The sequence below is a fragment of the Citrus clementina genome, unplaced genomic scaffold, assembly GCF_000493195.1.
Source record: "Citrus clementina cultivar Clemenules unplaced genomic scaffold, Citrus_clementina_v1.0 scaffold_9, whole genome shotgun sequence".
NCBI lineage: Eukaryota > Viridiplantae > Streptophyta > Magnoliopsida > Sapindales > Rutaceae > Citrus > Citrus x clementina.
The window spans coordinates 5,516,170-5,538,449 of NW_006261964.1; the positions used below are offsets into that span (position 1 = coordinate 5,516,170).

Genomic DNA, 22,280 nt, shown 5'->3' on the forward strand with positions numbered 1-22,280 from the left:
AAGGAAAAGGAAAACACAACGTGTCGAATCAGCGAAGGATCGCGGGCCACTGTCAGTCAAAGACGCTTGGGAGAGAACGTTGCAGCCTTCATAAGTCAGTAACCCAATCAAATACAGCGAACTGTGCCACGGTCTCCGAGCCCTGATTGAGTGATTGAGCGGGGTCCACGTCAAGGAAACAAATAGTCGTGATGATCCGCGAAATTATTTCAAGACAAACAAGGAAGCGCCCAGAGATTCTCATTATCTAACATTAATAATTAAATTAAAATATAATAACCATATATATCTTCAAAGATAAGCAAAACATGAGTAATGATAACTATCGGAACTCCGAATTTTAATACCTATAAATTTTCTTTCATCTTATCATATCGTACAATAGATACCATATCATCCATACCGTACACGAAACCACACTCGGAAAAAGAAGGGGATAAAAAAAAGGAAGAAAAAGAAGAAGCACTAATCTCCTCTCTATACTGAGCTTTACAAAAACACTCGCGCTCACTTCACTCAAAGCAGGAAAACTCTGTGCATCTCTCTCTATATGTACACGCTAACATTCATCACCATCTTTACAACTCAAAACATATAATTAATTCATTAATAATGATTCCTCCTCAACGATAGCTTCATTCACTGCATCCATTGATGTCCTGCACAACAGAAACAAAATCAACACGATTATCTCAAGTAATTTTGGAAAGAATAAATTGCGTATGAAAAAGAAATGGTGAAATAAAATAAATTATGTTTACTTACTGAGAACTTGGTCGGCCGAGAATCTTCTGGAGACATCTTTGGAGAGCATCCTTCGGAGCAAATCCTTGGCCAGGGGCGAAACGGAGTGAAACGCGCGAGTCGGGAACCTGAGATTCCCTCTCAAAACGGCGTCGAATATGTCCGTAACGGACTCCCCGTAAAACGGCGGAAATCCCGCTAACATTACGTACAGAATAACGCCGCAGCTCCAGACATCCACCTTCTCGTTGTACTCCATCCCCGCCAGGACCTCCGGCGCCACGTAATACGGCGTCCCGACCACTCCTCTCATCGCCACCACCTCGCCCCCTCCGACGATGTCCGCCGATCCGAAGTCCGATATCTTCACGGTGTCCTCCGACGAGAATAGGATGTTGTCCGGCTTCAGATCGCGGTGTACGACGCCGGCCTTGTGCATGTGAGAAATCGCCTGAACCAGCTGCTTCACTATCGGCTTCGACTCCGATTCCGAGAAGACGCCTTTGTCGATGATCCGGTGGTACAGATCCTGCGAGTCGCAGAGCTCCAGCACAATGTGGAGGTGGAACTGGTCCTCGTAAACGGCGAAGATTTGGACGATGTTGTGGTGAGGAGTGAGGAGTTGGAGGATTTTAGGCTCCGTGAGGATGCATTGGGAGTCGAGGGAGTCGCCGGAGATTAAACGCTTGTCGATGGATTTCACGGCGAAGGACTCGCCGGAGATCCGTGAGGTGCACCTGAAAACGGTGCCGAATCGTCCCCGGCCGATCTCTTCGCAGACTTGGTATTCTCTGTTCAGGGCTTCAGTCATGAGAGCGTCTTTTTTTTTTTTTTTTTTTTGGTGATTTGTTTTTCTCTGTTTTCGTTTGGTTCTGGTTTTGCTTAATATAAGGAGAGAGTGCAGGAGGGTTTTAATAGAGGCTAGAGAGGGATGATTTAAGGAATGTTTCTAGGAATATTCGAGCGTGGGATCTAACGGATATAGATTCTGGAAATCAGGAGCCGTTGGATCTGAGATTAATTGAAACTACGGTTTTACCCTTTTTTAGTTTAAAGTGTTCTCGAAGACTCAAAGGAGAGAGAATAAGTGGAGACGTGGACTCCGTACAGTTGACAGTTGGGATCAGGTATTTGGTTGGAGATAGTGTCGTACAAGAGTGCGACTCACTGTGTGAATTATTATACTGTTTGCCTAATTTTTCATACATAATTACGCATTTTGCCATTATAAAGTAATATTAAGCTAGAATTATGATTTTAAATCCAGAAGGTCAACCGGTCAAGTAAAAAAAATGCCAGTGAATAATAGAGTCGAAGTAAATCTCATGTTTTCTCTTAACAAGGAAAGAAATTTATCATAGAAAGAAAATGAGTAAACGAGTAATGCCGTCAAAAATAAAAATTATCCCGATATTATAGTTTCGAAATAAGAAAAATTACTAGATTCGATAATATTACTACGGGTGTGTTTATAATTGAGATGCTGTAACTTTTAAGTTACAGCTGTTGTAGAAAAAAAACTGTAATTATGAAATAAAAATTAATAAGATGTAGTTAATATAAATTTTAAATAATAATTTTGACAAAATTATTAAAGGTATAATAGATTCTCCATTATACAAGTAAAAAATCATATCAACCTAACTTTTAAGCTACAGCAGATAGTGTTTACCAAACACTTTACTGTTGTAGTTTTTAAGCTACAGCTGTCCAGCCTCAATATCAGACACATCCTATATTTATTCAAGAGTTTTGAAATGAAATGCTACGGAGTCTTGAATCTAATAAATTATGAACGTACTTGAAAGGTGTCCCACATTGTATTTTTGATCTTCTACAACCTCTCAAAAAGATTTTTCATCAATAGGTTTGAATGAGATGATAAATAATAAGCCCTATCCTAATAAGTTATGCACCTATTTGAAAGGTTAATTGTCCGTGTCCCACATTGCAATTTCGAGTTTCCACAACCTCTCAAAAGATTTATATTTCATTTTATTGGTAGCTTCTCATTGGTACAAAAGGCTAAAAGTAATACTTCTACGGCATTGGATTTGTACGTTAGGCAGTCCAAAAGGGCACCGAGTATACATACAGACAAAGTAAGTGATTCAAAGAAAAAGGAAGGAAAAAAAATTGAAACCGAAACGAGGGACCACCCGATGGGTTTAAGATTTGTATGGCAAAGAGGAATTCAAGTTGGCAAAGGCATTGAGGCAGAGATTTTCTTTATAATTGGCATAGCAAAGAGATAGTGTAAAAAGCAAATGAGCAAAAATGATTTTTGAGTAGTGGGGTTTAGGCCACGGGGAGTCCGGACACTGTAAGGTACAAAAGCAAGGACAGGATGCATCAAGTCGGTGAGTGCTATCAATACTCGGACCATTTTGTCAAAAAAATATAATAATTGTCAAAGAGGAAACAAATATCTTGAATTATTTTCTGACTAGTTGACTGGCTGTCGTTGGTTTTGGGTCACTAAATCATGTGCAGCGCCTGAATTTTAGAGAGCGGAAGGAGTTGAGACAATGAAAGGTGATAAGAAAAACACCCTTTTCTTTACCAACTTGGTGCAAATTCATTTCTAATCCAACTATTTTTTTATTTTTTGTCTCATCTAAAATCATGTATGTTTTTTTTGACAATGTTTTCGGTTCCAATGTTCCACTGTCCTAAATTTAAATTTAATAATATTAATAATTTACAAGTAGTCTTCTGATTATAATATTAATAATTTATAATAGTAATAATAATACTTAAAGATAGTGGTAACAAAATAATACCCAACTTTGTCGGATGAATCAGATCCCAATAAGTGAAGTCTCGGTTGGCCCAGTAACTTCGTGGAAGCAAGTGAAAGGCTTGAATTATTTTTCTTTCTAATCCCTTGATTAAGGTCGAAAGTCAAATATTTTTGACATTTAACAAAGGGTAATTATTAAATTCAATTATATTGTTAATGTTGATTACCGCCGCATCATGCCGCATTATAATATTAGCGCAAATCCTGACAGAAACCACGGACACACACAGCTGACAGGAAAAATATCTGAATAAGTAATTGGTTTGTTAAACTCAAAACAAATAATAATTTTTGCGAGCAAGTGTGATGGTGATTCATGCCATTCTATGCTATATTAATTATTATAGATTTCTCGATCATCACTACACTAAAACAATGTGCCTGCTGCGTTATCATTCCAACACTAGGCGCAAAATATCATTATTCTTCTCCTAATGTGCGAACCTTGGGCGGCTCTATGTTAAGAAAACAACATCACAATACCTAATTCATAGGCAAATCACATGTAAACAAGACAACCTAGGAATATAACATAACATAATCCTTTTAATATAATAATTTTGTCCACACATAACCTGTCCTCATCTAATACTACACACACAAGGTTGATTAACTTATGGGACACTCTTAACTTGGAGTTCATTAAAAAAAAATCGCCCAGGATCGTGCTTCCTGCATATACGTAAACGGTGTAAAAATCTCAAGTGCTCTTAGATTATTGTTCATTTTCAATTCACTCATTTTCAGGTGTATACTCAATTAATCGTGATAGTATTTATGTGCACGAGACAAGCAGTGAATGAATAAAAGGCAAAGTTCTTAATCACTAAAGATTATCTCGTAAAGTGAATGGGTGCAAAAACATGTTCATTTATGCAAAATGTAATTAAAAATGTCGAAAAATCCGGGGCAGGGTCCGGGTTTGGGCTTCCCGGACCTGGATCTTTTAAATCCGAGTACTGCATGGTCATTCCCAGATTTTGGGTTACAAAACGTGGATAAAGTTTAAAAATTGCATTTATGGTAAAATTTATCACTATTTTACAGATAAGTCCAGACTCCAATTTTGATAGAATCACTTTTTATCCTAATTTATCTTAATCTTCCAGTCAGGTCCAGAAAAACAATCTCAATTTAACGTCCACAGATATCATCAGTGTGATCACATCATTCAAAATTAAATTCAGCCAATCATCGATCATACATTTATGTTTATGGTATGTACAAGTACATAGGTACTGGATTTGACTCACATAATAACAGCTTTTCACAGCATGCTGAAGAATTTTTGTGAGATGCATGCACCCTTCTAGAGTTGGTAGAGAGTAGCACAGTCACTTCATTATTTCTCTACAAAGTGTCATATTTTGCTACCATATGTATAAACGGGTCCACGGAGAAAATGGACGTGTAATCACACATAGACGGAAAAACATTCAACTTAAACGAGCTCAAAAATGTAGTATTGAACTGCAGCATTCATACACTGACCAGGTTTTGTTCTTGATAATAATGCAGCTTCCGATGAATGATTTGCATTAATATCTCATAGCTCCTGCAAGTTTGACACAAAATGCAAACAGTCATCTATTGGTAAGAGTCCAGAGAATCGTGTCAAAACCAGGGATGAGAAAGCTTTTGAGAGTAATAAGAATTTAAAGGCTGTGACACCTGTATAGGTTCTAACAATCCTAATTTACCATTTTTCTATCTTGAGGGCTCATCTGAAAGCTCTTAAAAGTGGATATCAAATACATTCACAAGAATGAGTTTGGCAGAACATTAAGATTTTCTTTTCAGGTAATTAGTGTGAAAATCCAAAACTTCCTATCAGCAACATCGAAGAGGCAAGTCAAGGGTAGTTGATCATGTCTTGCAACCTGATGGATCTTAACACTGATTGCAGCACATTAATGTTACAATGAAAATAATGCAAGTCTCCTCCAACGTCATAATTGGTGCATAATTCATTTTCCAACCCTTCTTTCCTTTTATTTTGCAAGTAATTAGAACTTTTCATAGAAGGCAAATAAGCCAACATCAAACGCTGTCTATAAAGAAGATGAAATAAAAATTAGTAAAGCGCTAAACATATTACAGTCATTCTCAGTAGCTACTATTGCCCAACTTGAGGAGGACAAGAGAAACTCAAAGAAAAGGTACCATGAAGGTTTTTTTTTGGGGGTGGGGAGGGAGGAGAAAAGAAAAAGAAGTTAATGTATGCACTTTATATGCCTTGAAAGTTGCTTGATCGGGATCAATCCTTGTTTTAAAATGATTAAGCAGCAGGATCAGGATTCGGTCAAATCAGATAAGGTTCCAAGTTCTTGGCATACTATGAAATAATAGCAAAGGTGTGTAATTACTCACCATCATTGCTTGAATTCTGTTCTCTGTCAATTTGTTCTTGCCATGGCCGGTTGACATCAGAAGACTGGTACTCTTGCAAAGCCTTCCCATCTGACAAAGAAAAAGAGTGGGGAACAGAAAATGAAATGTTGGTCGTGGTCTGCCTCTTAGTCGCTGAAGATTCAGCTGTGGAGCAGAAGTCGTCATGTGCTCCAGAGTTCCCAGCTTCGTTCTTGCAACTATACAATTCATCTGGGTATTGCCGTTCTTCTTCCACATTTTTTGGTCTCTTTCTACTAGGTAGATTATTCTTGCCATTCTGAAACGAGGGCACCTTCTGATCATTAGATGAAATAGTTGGACAAGTGCTCTTTTCCCTCAAGACAACTTGTGGAATGGCCGGAGTTTGAATCCGATCAGAATTATCAAAAACAACTTCATTTGTCCCATTTGAGTCTGTAGCATTGTCAGCAGCTTCCATTTCCCACATCTTGAATATAGCTTGAGTTAAACGTTCTCTACCCAAGTCTAAATCAATAATAGGTTTTGGATAGTTTAATCCCAACTCGACCCCAGCAGCTTTAAGAACATTCGGGGGCGCGTCCCAAGGATGATGTATCCACTCTGTTGGCATTCTTGCTAGCTCAGGTAGCCACTGTCTTACATACTCACCCTCCGGATCAAATTTTGACCCTTGAATCTGGCTCCAAAAGTTCAGAAAATAAGATGCAAGGAATAGACTGGTGTTTTAATTTACAAACTTTAAACACAAATCTGCAGTCACAAAATACTATGGAATTGAAATGCTTTCATCGTAACTCGGTGAATTGCATAAGATTATTACTAATTCAGTGGTCATATAAATTAGTAAATAACGAAATCCAACATACCTCTGGGCTGTCTAATCGTTCAAGCTCATGGCCGTCCGGTAAGCTCCCAGAGATATACTGCCAACCAAGGATGTCGCATTCCAGATCAGCATCCAAAAGAGTGTCCCAAAAGTACTTCATCCCCCATCTCCACGGAAGAAGCAGGACCTTCACTGCAAAACTTGAAACTATCACTCTTATTCTGTTATGTATCCAGCCCGTAGCCCAGAGTTCTCTCATTCCAGCATCCACCAGTGGGTAACCAGTTCTACCCTGTCTCCAAGCCTTAAAATTACCCAAGTCAGCATGCCAAGGAAAGTATTTCAAGTTACTCAGTAATGATCTCTCGTGAGTGAATGGAAAGTTAAAACATAGATATCGGGAATATTCTCTAAGTCCCATGGCCCTAAGAAAAAAGGTCACACTCTCTTTTCCTTCAAAGTTCTCTTCTTTTGCCCACAATATCTGCTTCATCCATAAACATTGAAAAACCTTTCTCACACTTAGCTCTCCAAAATGAAGATACGGAGACAAAAGTGAAGTGGAGTTCCCTCCAAGTTTTTGCCTATTCTTATAATAGCGAAGGAGGTGCTGTTCAACAAATTCAGTCAGAACCTTATCTGCATTGCTCCAACCTGGAGACCATCCTCTTCCTAATAAGGCATTACTTGATTTTTCAGATTCATCTTCAAGACCTAAATCCTCAATAGAACATCCATCAATGGTTCCTGTCATTTACAAAGAAGATAAAATTCTCAACTATTCATTCTTCCTTCATACACACACGCGCGCACGCGCATATACACATATACATATATACATAAATGCATATACAATCAGTCATCTGTCCACAACAATTCAATTTACAATTATAGATTCATTCATGGGCGAATGCACATCCATCATTCTACACTCATACTTACATTATTATACCATCTTGGGGGTCAAGTTTAAATTATAAGATGAATATCAGGAGAACCATGCTTCCCTCTTCTACAGGTCAGAGGATAAAGAAGAATTTTTCAACTATTTATTCTTCCTGACCTCGATAAATAAGCAGACAGGCATACGTTGATGTGTGGCCTTCATACTCCCTGTGATTATCACAAGAATGAATAGGCTTGTGCATGCTGCATGCATACATGAATGTCCTTCATTTAAAAATGGTGCTGACAAAAATGTATAGTTGGGGCCAGGTTAAATAATGAGCTGAAGACCTTGATCATGATGCATCCTCCATCCAGCCCACAGGACCATACAGTTTACAACATGAAAATTTTCCCAAACAAAAGCCCATAATAGATAATATGCATTCCCAAAGGATAGCCCAATTGGATTGCTCTATTGCAGTGGAATTAAGAGGTCAGGGGTTTGATTACAAGGAATACATTTAATTTGGGCTGTGATATAAAAAAGGAAAAAGCCCCATAACATGCATGAATACATATCACTAATGAGGGAATATTAAAATCTGGGCGAATGAGCAGGGCCATCTTCACTATGGGGAAGGTAATATTCAAAACAGATAACAGGACCTTGATACTGGAACTAAATATATTCTCCAAACAAAAAGCACATCTGCCTTTCTTGTATTAGCATTCACAGGTACTCAAATAAATAGTGGATTAAGCTACAACAAATTCAGCAACCAGAGCAAAATACTTAACATGCTGTTTAAATTTACCTGCAGCTTGCACCAAACGCCATGGAGGAAGAATTGAAGCAGGTTCCATTTGCATCTGCAAACACTTATCCCAATATGCATCAAAAGTTGTAAAAGCATGTCCTCTCTCATCATATATCTCCCAAGGTTCATATAACAAATCTCCATTATAACTTTGCACTGAAATACCAAGCTCCACCAGCTTTTCTTTGATGCTGTGATCACGAACAAGCGACACAGGATCTGCGATATGGTAAAAAGTAAAAAGAAAAAAATATTAAAAAATAACACTTGCCCATGTTATAACAATGCAATAACACAGAGCAGTCCTTGACCTAAATAGAAAGGATGTTCATGCAAAGATGAACCAAGTTGTGGCTTAGATTTTAAGAATCTTTAAACACATTTCAATCCACTTATTCCTATCTCTCATTTTTTTCAATGAAAGGTACGAGATATGTGTAGAATGACAAAAATAATGTGCAGGATATGGCTTAAAAATTCAAATTTAAATTAGATATTAGCAAAACGAATTCACATCATTGAGATTTGAAAAAAGTGTAGAACATACCATAAAGATGGTTGAATACTACTTTTGTCGCCTTAATGGCACTGATACACTCCAAAAGAGCAGCAAGGGTACTCTCGGTTTTGAACAGCACAAGTTCAGCACCAAGAGATTTTAGTGATTGTCCCAAGTAAGAAAGAGACTGCTTCAGCCACCACCTTGATACCCGACCTGGGTAGAATTGTCCTTCTTCTTTAGGGCACCATATATAGACTGGAAAAACGCTGCCATCCCTTGCAGCAGCAGCTAATGCAGGATTGTCCTCAATCCTAAGATCCCTTCTAAACCATACTATGGTCCTATTGCCACCCATATTCACTGATTCAGATCCCCTCAGTAACAAAACTAAGTACTAAAATATCACTATGCTCCTCTTGTATCACTACCCTCGTTCAGTCCAAAACTAAGAACACCAGCAAAGAACTCATTCCTTACGTCTTCGACCTTACTTTTGGTTGACCAGTTCGAAAGATACCTAACCAAAAAGTTAGCTATGGGACCTGGGGTTTGGCTGAAAGATCAAAAGATATATTTGGGGAATTGCCGGTTAAGCTTTGGGAGTCAAAATTAGTTATAAACAATAAATTCCCAAAGAAACAGCCCTTTAAAGCTCTTCCACAAATTCGACGAGACTCTGTGAATCAAAGATATTTCAACCTATAGATAAGTCCCATCAAGCCTTCCCTACATGTCTCACCTGTCCAAAATCCCACAAGACAATCCCAGCACTTCACAAATATCTCCAGTTCATGGACCCTGAACCCTGATATACTCTGCTAAAACAAAAAGCAACCCGAAACTCACAAACAATTCCTTCAAAACTCACAAGATATAATCATTAAAAGCATGGACAGCAAATTTCTTTATACAACCAGAAGATCAGACTTCATGTGAATGAGTAATAATACAGATCTAAAACCTACCAAAATGATTCCGTAATAATTTCACATTTAAGAATGATATCCACAAGCAACTAGAACCCGGATATCACTATATCAACACTGGAAAGTTATATACCCAAAAATAACCAACCAGACACAGAATTGGGAATACCAAACTGAAAGGGTTTTCAGTAGATTGCACCAAGTCCTAATTTTGACTATGTAAATCAGACACGATATAATACCAACTTAGCTATTGGAAAAACACAGCAGTGAGCAGCCCCGCATAAAATTACTGAGGTTTTGGCGCCCCATAACATTAGATTAGAGGGAACTATGTGGGTTCAGTTATGGTGCAATTGTAATATTGTACTACAGTTGGACCTTATCATTAAAATTAACTACTTAATTATTGAATTTCTCATTATAATTAGATTTAATGATTAGAGCAGTTGTGGTACCATATACCAAATCCGAATTATGTATTTACATTATCAACAGTGAATTCCTTAGAACAAGTGGGAAGTGCAAAAAAATGTGTCGTTGTCACGTGGGCTAACAGGCTAAGGTGATAGTGATGCTGATTAATGATAGTGGTGGGAGACAGAGACATATCTTGTCAGCTTTGTGGATCCAACGTAAATCTTGAAGATAAGGTCTCCTCTGTTTTTCTCACTCTGCATGGAGAGTAAAACAAAAACAACTTTGGCCTCTAGAATCTGTTTGTTCACCTTTAGATTACTATTTTTTTGTTCTTTGCTTCAATTTTCTATTAGAGATTTTGTTTTATTTTATTTTTGAGAAGTCCTCGTAGAGATTTACTGATATGCTTGATTACATTTGTAATATTCCTTTACAATAAGGAGATTGTTATGTTATATAATTATGTAACAACATGATTATTTAGCAACTATTGGATGAAAATCCAACAGTTATGAAAATATAAAATAATATTATTTTCATAACTGTTAGATTTCATCAAACGGCTGCTACATAATTGTGTATATTACACGATTATGTAACATAAAAAAAGCTTTACAATAATTGTAAACGTTTTTCTCATTTTGCATGTAGAAGGTTTGAATAATGGTTTAATTTGCTTACGGAGTTTCACAAGTGATTTTGTGGAGTAGCCGTCAAATTTGAAACTCACGGAGATAAATAGAATTTTTAAATGTTTTTATCTTAAATTTGATATTAAATAATGGTCATTAATTGAGTGGTTAGTAATGCTTTATGAGATTTAAGTAAATTAATTATATTATCTAACTAATTATTTGATGAATGCCACATAATTAGTTATTAGTGTTTTTTTTTTTGTTCACCTTAGCCTCTAGAATCTGTTTGTTCACCTTTAGTCATTAGTGTTTTTTTTTTTTTGTTCTTTGCTTCACTTTTCTATTAGAGATTTTGTTTTGTTTTGTTTTATTTTTGAGAAGTCCTCGTAGAGATTTATTGATATGCTGGATTACATTTGTAATATTCCTTTACAATAAAGAGATTATTATATTATATAATCATGTAACATGTATAATTATGTAGCAACCATCGGATGAAAATCTAACGGTTGTGAAAATATAAAATAATAAAATCATATTATTTTCATCCAACAACCGTTACATAATCATGTATTGTACATGATTATATAACATAACAAAAACTTTATAATAATTGTAAACATTTTTCTCATTCTGCATGTAAAAAGTTTGAATAATGGTTTAATTTGCTTACAGAGTTTGACGGAGTGATTTTGCGGAGTAGCCGCCAAATTTGAAACTCATGAAGATAGATAGACTTTTTAAATGTTTTATCTTAAATTTAATCTTAAATAATGCTCATTAATTGAGTGGTTAAAAATGTTTTACGAGATTTAAGTAAATTAATTGTATTATCTAATTAATTATTTGATGAATGCCACATTATTTGAAATAATTTTTTAAGATTAAAAGTGTAAGTTGTATAACATTACCCATATATAAATTTGGACTTCCCCAACTTCCATCTTTTGAAAAGAAGAAAATTGAAAAAAAAAAATAGTTTATTTTACAAGCTGCGATCATTGCAGTTTCACAAAAGATCAAAGTGATTTTAAAAACAAATACCTCAAAGGACAATTACCAACTCTATGTTCACAATCCTCAAAAGTTAATGGTAATGATAGCGGTTCCTATTATTGATTTTTATTTTTTTGACTTAGGTTCAATTAGGGAACTCTAAGTTCACAATCCTTAAAAATCAAAGGTAATGATAGCGGTTCCTATTGTTGATTTTTGTTCTTTGACTAGGTTCAATTAGGGAACTTTTCCGGTCCAAGGATCCCGAATTTGATAATTTCTAAGTTCAGTTATATAATAACTAAAGTATGAATGGTTACGCTGGAAGGTCGACCTCATATGCTTTTTCTTTGCCCAGTTTCAGAATTCAGATGTTCAAGAAATGGCAGCTCAATTTTATTTTTTCTTTCATCCTACAACTGATCTATGGACCATATTCACAGACAGCCGGAATTTTGAGCACAAGGGTACTTGATCCTTCTGGAAATGATGTGGCCCAGAACTCCCCCGTGCGGACCGGCAATGCGTCAAAGTTATCTTAGTACAAGCTCAAGGATTTCAACAACTGGAAGTTCTAACGAGAATACCCCTTTCATTAAGAAAAGTCAAACAGCATAAGTATCCATGACCATGTCCAATTTTACCTGAGAAGTATCATGGCAATAGAGAGCCCGTGTCCTCTGGCATCGCAGTGCCTCAGCCACGCGTGGTCCAGCAATGGGTCAACGTTATCTTAGTACAAGCTCAAGGATTTCAACAACTGGATGTTCTAATTAGAATACCCATTTCATTAAGCAAAGTCGAACAGCATAAGTATCCATGTCTATGTCCAATTTTACCTGAGAAGCATCATGGCAATAGAGAGCCCATGTCCTCTGGCATCGCAGTGCCTCAGCCATGAGCTCGTTATCAGCCTTCTCAGGTGCTGATTATTTAACAATAGCTATGTGTACTATGTGCCACACAAATACGGCAACTAATTGGAGGACAGTTTGTGCCTTCAGACCACAAATGCAGTCTCAAGGAAACAAATTCTTTTCCTTCAGTGCATTCTCAGCGTGCACGGTCTCTGATCACCTCAAGATCCATCTCACTTGGGTCAGTTGCCTGAATTTCATAGTGGATGCCGTCCAGCTCCCTCCTGAACCTGTCCTTTGATGTTGCATACAGCATCTTAGCTCGGATTCGGGACACGTCAGGAGACCTGAGAGGAAATGTCAAACAATGATTCTTGATTCCAAGTAAAGATTATAGAAAATCTTATAAGTAGAATAACAAATATTTTAGTCCAACTGTCCATAGCAACTAAGTTCGGAAAAATTCATTAACACTTGAGATCAAACGAAACAAAAAAGAAGCGATTCCTTTTCTTCCTAGTCCTGGCCTTGCTCCATATCTAATCTATGTTAAAAAGAAATTGAGCTCAGCATGGACTACAAAATTCAAACTCCTCCAGTTCCCTTCTTTAATTCCTTGTCCCACCGAAGACTAGTTATAAATTCCACTAAAAAGAAAAAAATGAATTGTAGGTAAATACAACACATATATCGTCAACATCTGCAACAAGCAGTATTTCTCATTAGGAGGTACGCTTCAACCAATTTAATCCCCTACAGAACTCACTAACAATGGAAACAGAATTGTGATTAGAGCTAATGCAGAAAAACCATTAGCACAAGAATTTGACAAAAAAGGAACATAAGGTATTCACGTGGAAAGAAGCTCAAATTACTGGGCTTTCGTTTCAAAAAATAATAAAAATCGTATAGCTTTTAGAAACATGATTAATAGAAGTACACACACCTGAAATCATCAAGCAAACACAAAGCAAATTTAATGAGTTAGATAAGTTGAAATGAACAAATTACCATGCAATGAAAAAGATCTTGCTTTTCTGACAATTCTCTGAGGTCACAAAATCAAAGTCATAAACTGCATAACGACAGTCATTATCCGGCAAAGATGCAGTGAAATCGTCATAGCTCTCAGCTGGGCCTCCAGTCTTTTCAACCACTACCTCCTTTTTCTTCTCATCAATCTTAAAAATCACATACCGATGTACTTTCTTCCTCTGCAACTCTAGGTATGTGCTCTTGCTGTGATCAGCAACTCCCATTCCAGAAGATGCATTTGTCTGACAACCAAATCCAAATGTTATAAACAAGAATATCATCAGTAAAGAAATGACCCAATGAGCTACTTTTGCCCACCATATGATGAGCAACCACTTTGCCCACCATATGATGACCAACCATATACATAACATGGCACAATTCTGTAACTATCAGTGACAGTGTAGAAGCTGTGAATTAACAAGATGTTGCTCACCGTGAAGTGAGCAATGCCACCCACAAGATCATTACCCTTTAAAATTAATATCTTTTAATTACTTCAAATTTTGCAAATCCCAGATCATAATAAGTATACAATTTGCAAACTAGAATTGCATTCTCTGAGAAACGAAATGAGAAAATTCATCATGCAAACACATGCTCAAGTTATATGCTACTATAAACTCCATCAAATCAAAGAAGCAAACTTTATTGGCTAAACAAAATTGAAACTTTACTACTACACAGGAATCAAAATGCTGAAAATAATATAAAAACAAAATAAAATACGAAAAAGCATCCTACAAATTCATATATGTTACCAGCAAACCAAACAAAAAATAATAATATAATAGTAACAGAGAAAAAAAACTACTTGAAAAATAAATTAACGTAAGTGAAATCAGATCTATAGAAACAGTAATGAATAATTAAAAAAAAGAAAAAAGACTTACCCCTCTGAAAGACATGGCTGCTTTGAACAAATTGTACGAGAAAACGAAGGAGGGGGCAAGTAAGAAGAAAAAAATAAAAAACCCACCAAAGAGAGAAAATTAAAAATTGTTTTTATTTTTCAAAAAAACCAAGTAAAAGAAAAATATTCACTAACGAGAGAAGAGGTAATATAAGTCTAAATGATTCGTGTTTTCAAAGGAAAGAAAAAGAAAAGGCAACGGAAAGAGGCGTGTCGTGTCAGTTCTTTTCTGACGGTGACCGCCATTATTCGGTTCCGGTGGGTCACCCTCACGGGTTTTTAATTTTACCGTCAAATTTTGTAGGGACCGTCAGATTCGAAAGTACGAGACTCAGATGTGTTGTATGCGTTACACGTGTGGGGAAGATATTACATACGCGACAAGCGGTAGCATGCGTACAAAATAAAATTATTCTCACATCATGATGTAAATCAACGGTGATTAGCTTATGGAATTTAGAAGGTCGAACACGCAAGTATCGTATGCCCTCTCCAGTAGCTTAATCCGTTTTGTTCTTACAATTACCCCAATCCAAACACAGCCTAATGACTCGACATCCAACAACACTCGTAAGCCGAAGCGAAATTTTCACTTTCAATTTTCCCAAATTAAAAACTCGTATTTTTGAGTTTTTTATTTTATAAATTACAACGTTCGATTCCGTTTTATCGGAAATTCAAAATTCCCCGCGAAAATGGATTCCACCTTTAACCTTTGATTAAAAAATAAAATTAAAAAAAACCCTAGATTTCCTATCTTTGCAATTCCTTAGATAAAAATAAAATTAAATCCACTGCGAAATTTTGAGTCTTGTTAGTATCCGTCACTATAAAATATTTTAGGATTTTCTCATCCTTTAAAAAAAAAATGTCTTTAGGGCAGCAAAGAGGGAATTCAAATCCCGCGGCCACGCTTGCAGCTCTCGTCAGCAAGAGAAGCAGGTTCCAAGATGAGCTGCGTAATATTGAAAATCAGGTAAATTTTTGCTCTGTTTGGTTTCCAGGAATATGAATGGAAAAGGAAAACTAAAGATAGTTTCTTGTATTTATTTTTTTTAAACTTGAAATGAAGATTTCTTGTATTTATTTTTTTTTTCTTTTGGTTTGTGATAGGTATATGAGTTAGAGACAAGTTACTTGCAAGATATAGGCCAATTTGGAAATGCATTCAAAGGTTTTGAAGGGTTTCTTTCTTCTGGCAAGAACACTTCAAAGTAATTGCCTTTAATTTTCTTTTACTCATTCTTGTTGTAGTTTTATATTTGTGACTGTGGATACATGTTTGATGGTTTCTTATGTTTTGTTAATTTGTCAGTATTTACACTATTACCTGGGAAACCATAGAAATTTTGGATGCAGTGATGTGTACATTGAGAAGCTTGGCTTTTAAATTTTTCTAACTGAATCATCTTGACTAAAGCTGAAACTGAAGCTTAATCCCTTTTGTGCGTATATAGATGATGCGGTTTAGCTTCTAAAATATGATTCCATTCTAATTTAAATTTTAATTTAGATCTAAGTTAAAAGTTTTTTGTTGTCGCACAAGTGACGGGAGGTTAAATGTTGGTACCTCTTCAGATTGTGGAAGGGAAGGATTATGGAATAGCGAAACCCCTTGACTTACAATAACTCTTGGAATCATCAGTCATGGGGATGTCCAGACAGCTATAAGCTTCACTGTGATAAAAAGTAGGTAGTTAAATGCACCGGGGAATGGAAGAGAAGGTCTCTGTTGATGAAATTTACATCAAATTATTAGGATGGGTGTTAGTAAGTGCACAAATCATGAGTGTTTATTCATTCATTTATTTTCTACAGACATCTATTGAATACTATTGATTTCCTCTATCAAATTTTCTAGGCTGACTTTAGTGGGATTTCTTTTATCTTGACAAATCTTTAATTGTTATTTGTAGCTTCAAGAGGCCTAGGAAATTACAGCCTGAAGATAGAATCTTTTCTTTGTCCTCAGTTACTTCACCTGCGGTATGTACTAAATTGTTGAGTGATGATTACTTGCCTTGGAATGTTGGTTCCTTTTCCAATGATGTATGATACCTGTCACAGAAACATTTATTTTGCTGGTGGTAGAAAGCCTCATGTTTTCCTTTTCTTTTGCAGATTCACGCAACTAATGTTCTATGTTATCGAAAATTTTACCTCACAAATGTATTTAACCCAAAAGGGATATTTTTCTGCATAATCAGGACTCTCCAATTTATGACAACTGGCATGTTAGAAAGGGATAGCTATATCGCTTCCAAAAAAAAAAAAATACTGCACTCTATGTAGTTTGAACCTTAATAGTTATATAACTTAATATCCATTGTTTCATAAGTGGGATTTTTTACAAAGGCATTTGGCGGTGTGTGGGTTATCAGTTGCCATTCACAAGGGCTGAAGATGACCATGCATTACTACCAGTGTCTTCACTATCACAAGACAATTATCTCCATTTCCAGAAGCTGGTATTGTTATTAGAAAACATGTCCACTTAATGTCTTAATGGAAATTATTCTGCAGCTAAAACATCGTTATCCCAGAGGCATTTATCAAGTTCAGAAGATTTGACTTTTCTGGATTGAATTCCATCTTCTGATGGTTTATATTTGATGCTATTACTCATGCGATTGATGATAGACTAATGTTTTCATATTAATTTAACGGTACTGAGGGATCTGATATTCTTGTTTTCAACTGAAGGACTGATCGGGGTTTTTATTTGATGCTATTACTTATGCAATTGATAATAGGCTAACATTTTCATTATAAATTTATGGTGCTGTGGGATCTGATTTTCTCGTGTCAACAGAAAGACTAATCAATGGTACTAACCGTGTTCCCTTCCTAAAAAAGTGTACTAATTGTTGGCACTTCCTAATTTATATGTAACTTGCAACACGTTTAAGCTATATTAATGTGAAACCTACTGACCTACCAGACGTAAGCTTTACATATTGAAATCTGCTGCTATAACTAACTATTTAAGACGTGGCCATTTGCCTTTTTTCTGCTTTATAATGTTCATTCTGCATCTTTTATTTATGTCCTTTTCCCCTATCAGAATTTTTAGTTGTGGAATATTGTCATAACTCATAAGGAAGGTGCATCTCACATGTAAATGTAATTGACATATCCAGATTTAACAAGACTGGTTTGTTCACATTGTGTTCTTTGTGTTTAGGCTGAAGAACTTGGAGTTAGGCGTGATGGTAAGTTCGTATTTATTATCTTACAATTTGTATTTCCTTGATAGCGGTAAATTGATGATGGTATTCCAATACTTGGTTTATTACAGATGGAAGATTCGATTATGGCGCTGGTAGGTCTAAGGGTGGAAACTTGCCTTCTAACGGACAGTAAGTGCACTTTTCATTTTGACTGCTGTTTTAACTGGATTAGGGTCAAACCTGATTAGAACAAATAAATTTATATTATAGACTGTAGTTGCGTAGGTGAATCTGTGGTGTGCTTTACTAATGGAAGGAGGATAACTGGGTGAGTTTGGTGGTAAGTGGAGATGAGAATTGGCGAGGAACAAAAGTGAAACCCGCAAGCCTTTGAACTCCTCGAAGCCTGCAAAAATGGAGCAAACCGAGGTTAGAGGTGGAGCTGGCGGTGGCTGACGATTTTTCCTCCATTTTTGCTGGCTTCGAGGAGTTCAAAGGCTCATGGGTTTTTCTTTTGTTCCTCACCTATTCTTATCTCCACTTACCAACAAACTCATCTATTCAAGTAATCATCCTACTTCCATTAGTAAAGCATACCTCAGATTCACATACGCAACTATATTATATAAATTTATTTGTTCTAATTGGGTTTGACTAAAATCCGGTTAAAACAACTACCAAAGTTTTCTCAGCATTTATCTTGAAGAACAAAGATAACTAGGGACGAAGAAATTTGAAATAGCTGTTAAGAATGTGGGTGCTAGTTGGTTCTACTAGTAAAACTTGGGTTTCAAAGTTCAAATCTTGCTAAAATCAGGGGTGGTGAGTGGTTTAGTTTATATATTGATTGTGGGTGTGTGTTGGTTCATTCAACTGGCAAAACCTCTTTATTGTCTTTTCTTAAAAAATAATAATAATAATAATAGAATTGTTTAAATGTGATTATATCTCACAAACTTGAAAATCATTTATCCATCCATTAAATTATAACTAATCAACCAAAAAACCATTTTTAGGGGTAAACCAAAGAGGGGGAGAACGGCACCGACACCAAGAGATGGGAAGAGAAACAGGACAACAAGTGAACCAGATTTTGATGATGATGATGACCCAGATATGATCTCGAGATGACTTTCATGGGACCACTTGTAGTGTAACATGAGACTAATGATTGAGAGAGAATGTGTTGTTGTTGTAGTGTAGGTAGCTTTAGTGTCTAGGCCACGTTGACTAGCATTTCTTTAGATTTGGTTAGTTGTATTGCATATGCACCATGCCATGAGGCCTTGAGATTCTTAATTTATTTTGGTACTTACTTTCATCCATTTGTACTCAATGTTCTATCCAAATCATGTTCTCATTCTTTTGTAATACCACTTTACTAAACTTTAACTATATGATCTTTTTCTCAATGATTATGTAATCGTTTTGGTCTCAAAGAAAGTTGCTTATTGAGCTCCATCTACATTTTCCCCCTCTTTATGTTATAAATATAATTCTTGAGAAGCTAGCTCCCTTGTTTTTAGTTGAATATATGCCGATCAAGGAAATGGGCAACATGAATTTTGTAAAATAGTATAACTTGATCGGCTGATGTTAACGACTGATCAAGGTAAATATTCATTTCATTTTCTTCTTTAGAAACATGATATGATATCTTATCCCGAATTAATCCTCGTGCTTTTAAAAATAAATCAAAACATATCTGTCGTTACCTACAAGTCTTGATTCATTACTCTTCTTTCCTCCTTTCTCTCACGATTAAGAAATTTTGTTTTCACCGAGAAAAATGAGAGTGAAATTGATGCATGCATGTGGACTTATTGGGTGATATGGATTATAAAGTCTCTGTTTTTCCTGCTTTGGATTGCTGGAAAGTTAGGGATGTTCAAAATCAAATTCAATCTACTCAATCCGTCTGATCTATAAAAATTCGATTTGTGGATTGAATTGGATTGAAAATTTAAAAATCCGCAGTCGGTGGATTGAATATGGATTTACTTCTGTAAATTGGCAAAATCTGTGAATCCTCAAAAAAAATTTATTTAATTAAAAAATAAAACTTATAAATGTGGCATTGCTACTTACTAATAAATAAATAAGTTAAAATGTAGTTACATTAACACTATACATATCTTATTCAATAATAATATATAATAAACGTGATCAAATAATTAAATAACTAAATAAACAAATATAGCTTTCTAAACAGTTAATTTTTATAATTTTAGTTAATTTTCATGTATTGATTTAAACAAATGAGATTTTTTTCTTTTCACTGTGTTATATTTTGAGACTTTGAATTTATTATTCTATGTTTATTTAAACACTTAATTTATTTAAATCTTATTCAATTTTGAAGTTGATTGGTAATAAATTTATTTTATTTAAATCTTATTCAATTTTGAAGTTGATCGGTAATAAATTTATTTTTTTATTTAATTAGTTCGTACAATGAACATAATTAAAAAATTTTAATCTGTAAATCAATTCGCAAAATGATGGATTGAATATTAATTGGATCAAATTCGCATCCGATCCGCAGACATATGAATTGGATTTAGATTGAATTCGTCAATCCGTGGATTGAATTGGATTGGATTGAAAATTCACAATCCGTAAAATCATGGATCAGATATGAATTGATATCCAATCAGTAAAATTTGATCCGCAAACACCCTATTAGTGAAAGTGAATTGCCTAACAAATCCCTATCGTTAATTGATGATGACCAATGATTGTTAAACTCATTTAATAATGTATTTTAAATATATTTTAAGGAAAACATTTGTTAACCACGGGATCGTTAGATGTTAAGTACAAGTAGTCATTAAAATTTTTTTTTTTTCTGACAATAGCTTTGTATCACTCATTCTTTTTAATAATTCCTCAATTAAATTAGTAGATATCTTGTTGTTAGTCGTTTCAGTAGATTTGAACGAAATTTTAGAATAATTTTTTAAATACTCTCATATGAAGGAAAATTTTGGAATAATTACTTGTATATATGTATGCATTGTATTCATTTTCTAATGCGGACGACTTCATTTTTCTTTTTCTATTTTTTATGTGGACACACTTTTCAGTAATATAATTTAATATAATTAATTTTTTATGTTATTAAACCACATGGCTTAACAACGTTTTTGTATTATAAAAAAATAAAGATAACTATATAATAATAGAGATTCATCCAACTAAAGAAAATTGTTTGATAACTAGTGGATCAAGCCTGTCGGCGCATAACGATAGAGATTTGCTATGCTAAATCGTGGGGGGTATGATTTGTACTGTTTCCCTTAACACCTTACCCTAGCAAACACATGGGAATCATTTTTAGATTTTCTTTCAGCTTTTGTGTTGCTTTAAAAAAGCTGAATTGCCGACAAATCCAAAGATCTTATGTTCCAATTCCGAAGGAAAGGTAAATAAAATGATCATTGAAAAACCAACGACAAGGGGACAACTATCGAGCTTAAAACCAGTTTAGTTGATAATTAATGACATTAAGAGTGTTAGATGAATTGGTTAATTACTTAGTTATTAAAGCTCATTAAGATAGTGCTTAGAACTTTCTAACTCCCGTCTGCTCATAAATTTAGTGAAAGAAAAGTTGAACACAAAACATTCACAAAGTTTTCAATACGTACGAGTGAACGAATACGCATAGCATGAATAGTAAGTGATAAGGACAAAAGTCCCAAAACACGTTTAAGAAAATTTTGTACGCATATGGATTATTTTATGAAACACATGTGCTTAAATTTGTCTACTTGATACAAAAGCTAGCCCAAAAAATTGACTCGGACCAAAAGCAAATGATCCGTGATATACTGATATGCTTTACAGATTGCTACTTCTTTCCTTGTTGACACTTCAAGTTCGAACGAAAATATTGACAGTTCGAACAAAAATGTTGACTTGTTTCAATATGTTTGACAGCTCGCTCCAATAATAATTTTCTATCAATAATTTCTTTTATTACGATGATTATGAAAACGCATATGATTGGTTTTTTTTGGGACTTTGGCGCTAGGCTGTCTATACAAATGGTCTTATATAAAATGAGAGATGTGCAATCATTATACAAATCACTAGTGATAGAAATTAGTTATATAAAAATGCAATTTGCAAGGCAATCTCATTGTATCCTTACCCAATTGTAAACTTTTTGAAGGTCAATGAGTGATAATTAATTTTCTTTTTAAAGCAGCAATTAATTATATACTAAACAATATTGATAATATTCCGTATGTCCATCTAAGAACACTCATGCATAAATCTTCAAATTCGTTTTACAATGGTGAAACCGAGCAGCCTTATTTATTTATTTATTTGATGAGAAAAGTAAACCGAGCAGCCTTATTAAATTAT

At 35.1% G+C, this 22,280-nt stretch overlaps 4 protein-coding genes across 6 annotated transcripts; 1 reads left to right on the forward strand and 3 right to left on the reverse strand.

Annotated features, from left to right (window-relative positions):
- Positions 1-260: 260 nt before the first annotated feature.
- Positions 261-1,636, reverse strand: LOC18033271 (phosphoenolpyruvate carboxylase kinase 1). The gene is made up of 2 exons (XM_006420155.2): positions 766-1,636; positions 261-659 (listed from the first exon to the last, which is right to left on the reverse strand). Exons 1-2 carry the CDS (start codon positions 1,553-1,555, stop codon positions 640-642), a joined length of 810 nt encoding a protein of 269 aa, XP_006420218.1. The 5' UTR covers positions 1,556-1,636; the 3' UTR covers positions 261-639.
- A 3,064-nt stretch (positions 1,637-4,700) lies between these two features.
- Positions 4,701-10,286, reverse strand: LOC18033469 (cryptochrome-1). Of its 2 annotated transcripts, none has more exons than XM_006420156.2 (5): positions 9,000-10,286; positions 8,450-8,671; positions 6,787-7,493; positions 5,918-6,596; positions 4,701-5,102 (listed from the first exon to the last, which is right to left on the reverse strand). In XM_006420156.2, the coding sequence occupies exons 1-5, from the start codon at positions 9,307-9,309 to the stop codon at positions 5,086-5,088; spliced, it is 1,935 nt and encodes a 644-aa protein (XP_006420219.1). In that variant the 5' UTR covers positions 9,310-10,286; the 3' UTR covers positions 4,701-5,085. The 2 variants fall into 2 exon arrangements, with proteins under 2 accessions (XP_006420219.1, XP_024036333.1); XM_024180565.1 differs by lacking the exon at positions 4,701-5,102 and adding an exon at positions 5,117-5,598.
- Positions 10,287-12,680: 2,394 nt separating this feature from the next.
- Positions 12,681-14,862, reverse strand: LOC18031199 (actin-depolymerizing factor). The gene is made up of 3 exons (XM_006420158.2): positions 14,717-14,862; positions 13,800-14,065; positions 12,681-13,135 (listed from the first exon to the last, which is right to left on the reverse strand). The coding sequence occupies exons 1-3, from the start codon at positions 14,729-14,731 to the stop codon at positions 12,985-12,987; spliced, it is 432 nt and encodes a 143-aa protein (XP_006420221.1). The 5' UTR covers positions 14,732-14,862; the 3' UTR covers positions 12,681-12,984.
- Positions 14,863-15,167: 305 nt separating this feature from the next.
- On the forward strand, positions 15,168-19,345 carry LOC18032605 (chromatin modification-related protein eaf6). Of its 2 annotated transcripts, XM_006420163.2 has the most exons (6): positions 15,172-15,712; positions 15,850-15,950; positions 16,653-16,722; positions 17,921-17,948; positions 18,035-18,095; positions 18,923-19,345. In XM_006420163.2, the coding sequence occupies exons 1-6, from the start codon at positions 15,605-15,607 to the stop codon at positions 19,035-19,037; spliced, it is 483 nt and encodes a 160-aa protein (XP_006420226.1). In that variant the 5' UTR covers positions 15,172-15,604; the 3' UTR covers positions 19,038-19,345. The 2 variants fall into 2 exon arrangements, with proteins under 2 accessions (XP_024037799.1, XP_006420226.1); XM_024182031.1 differs by lacking the exons at positions 17,921-17,948; positions 18,035-18,095; positions 18,923-19,345 and adding an exon at positions 16,858-17,870 and having other exon boundaries at positions 15,168-15,712.
- Positions 19,346-22,280: the final 2,935 nt, after the last annotated feature.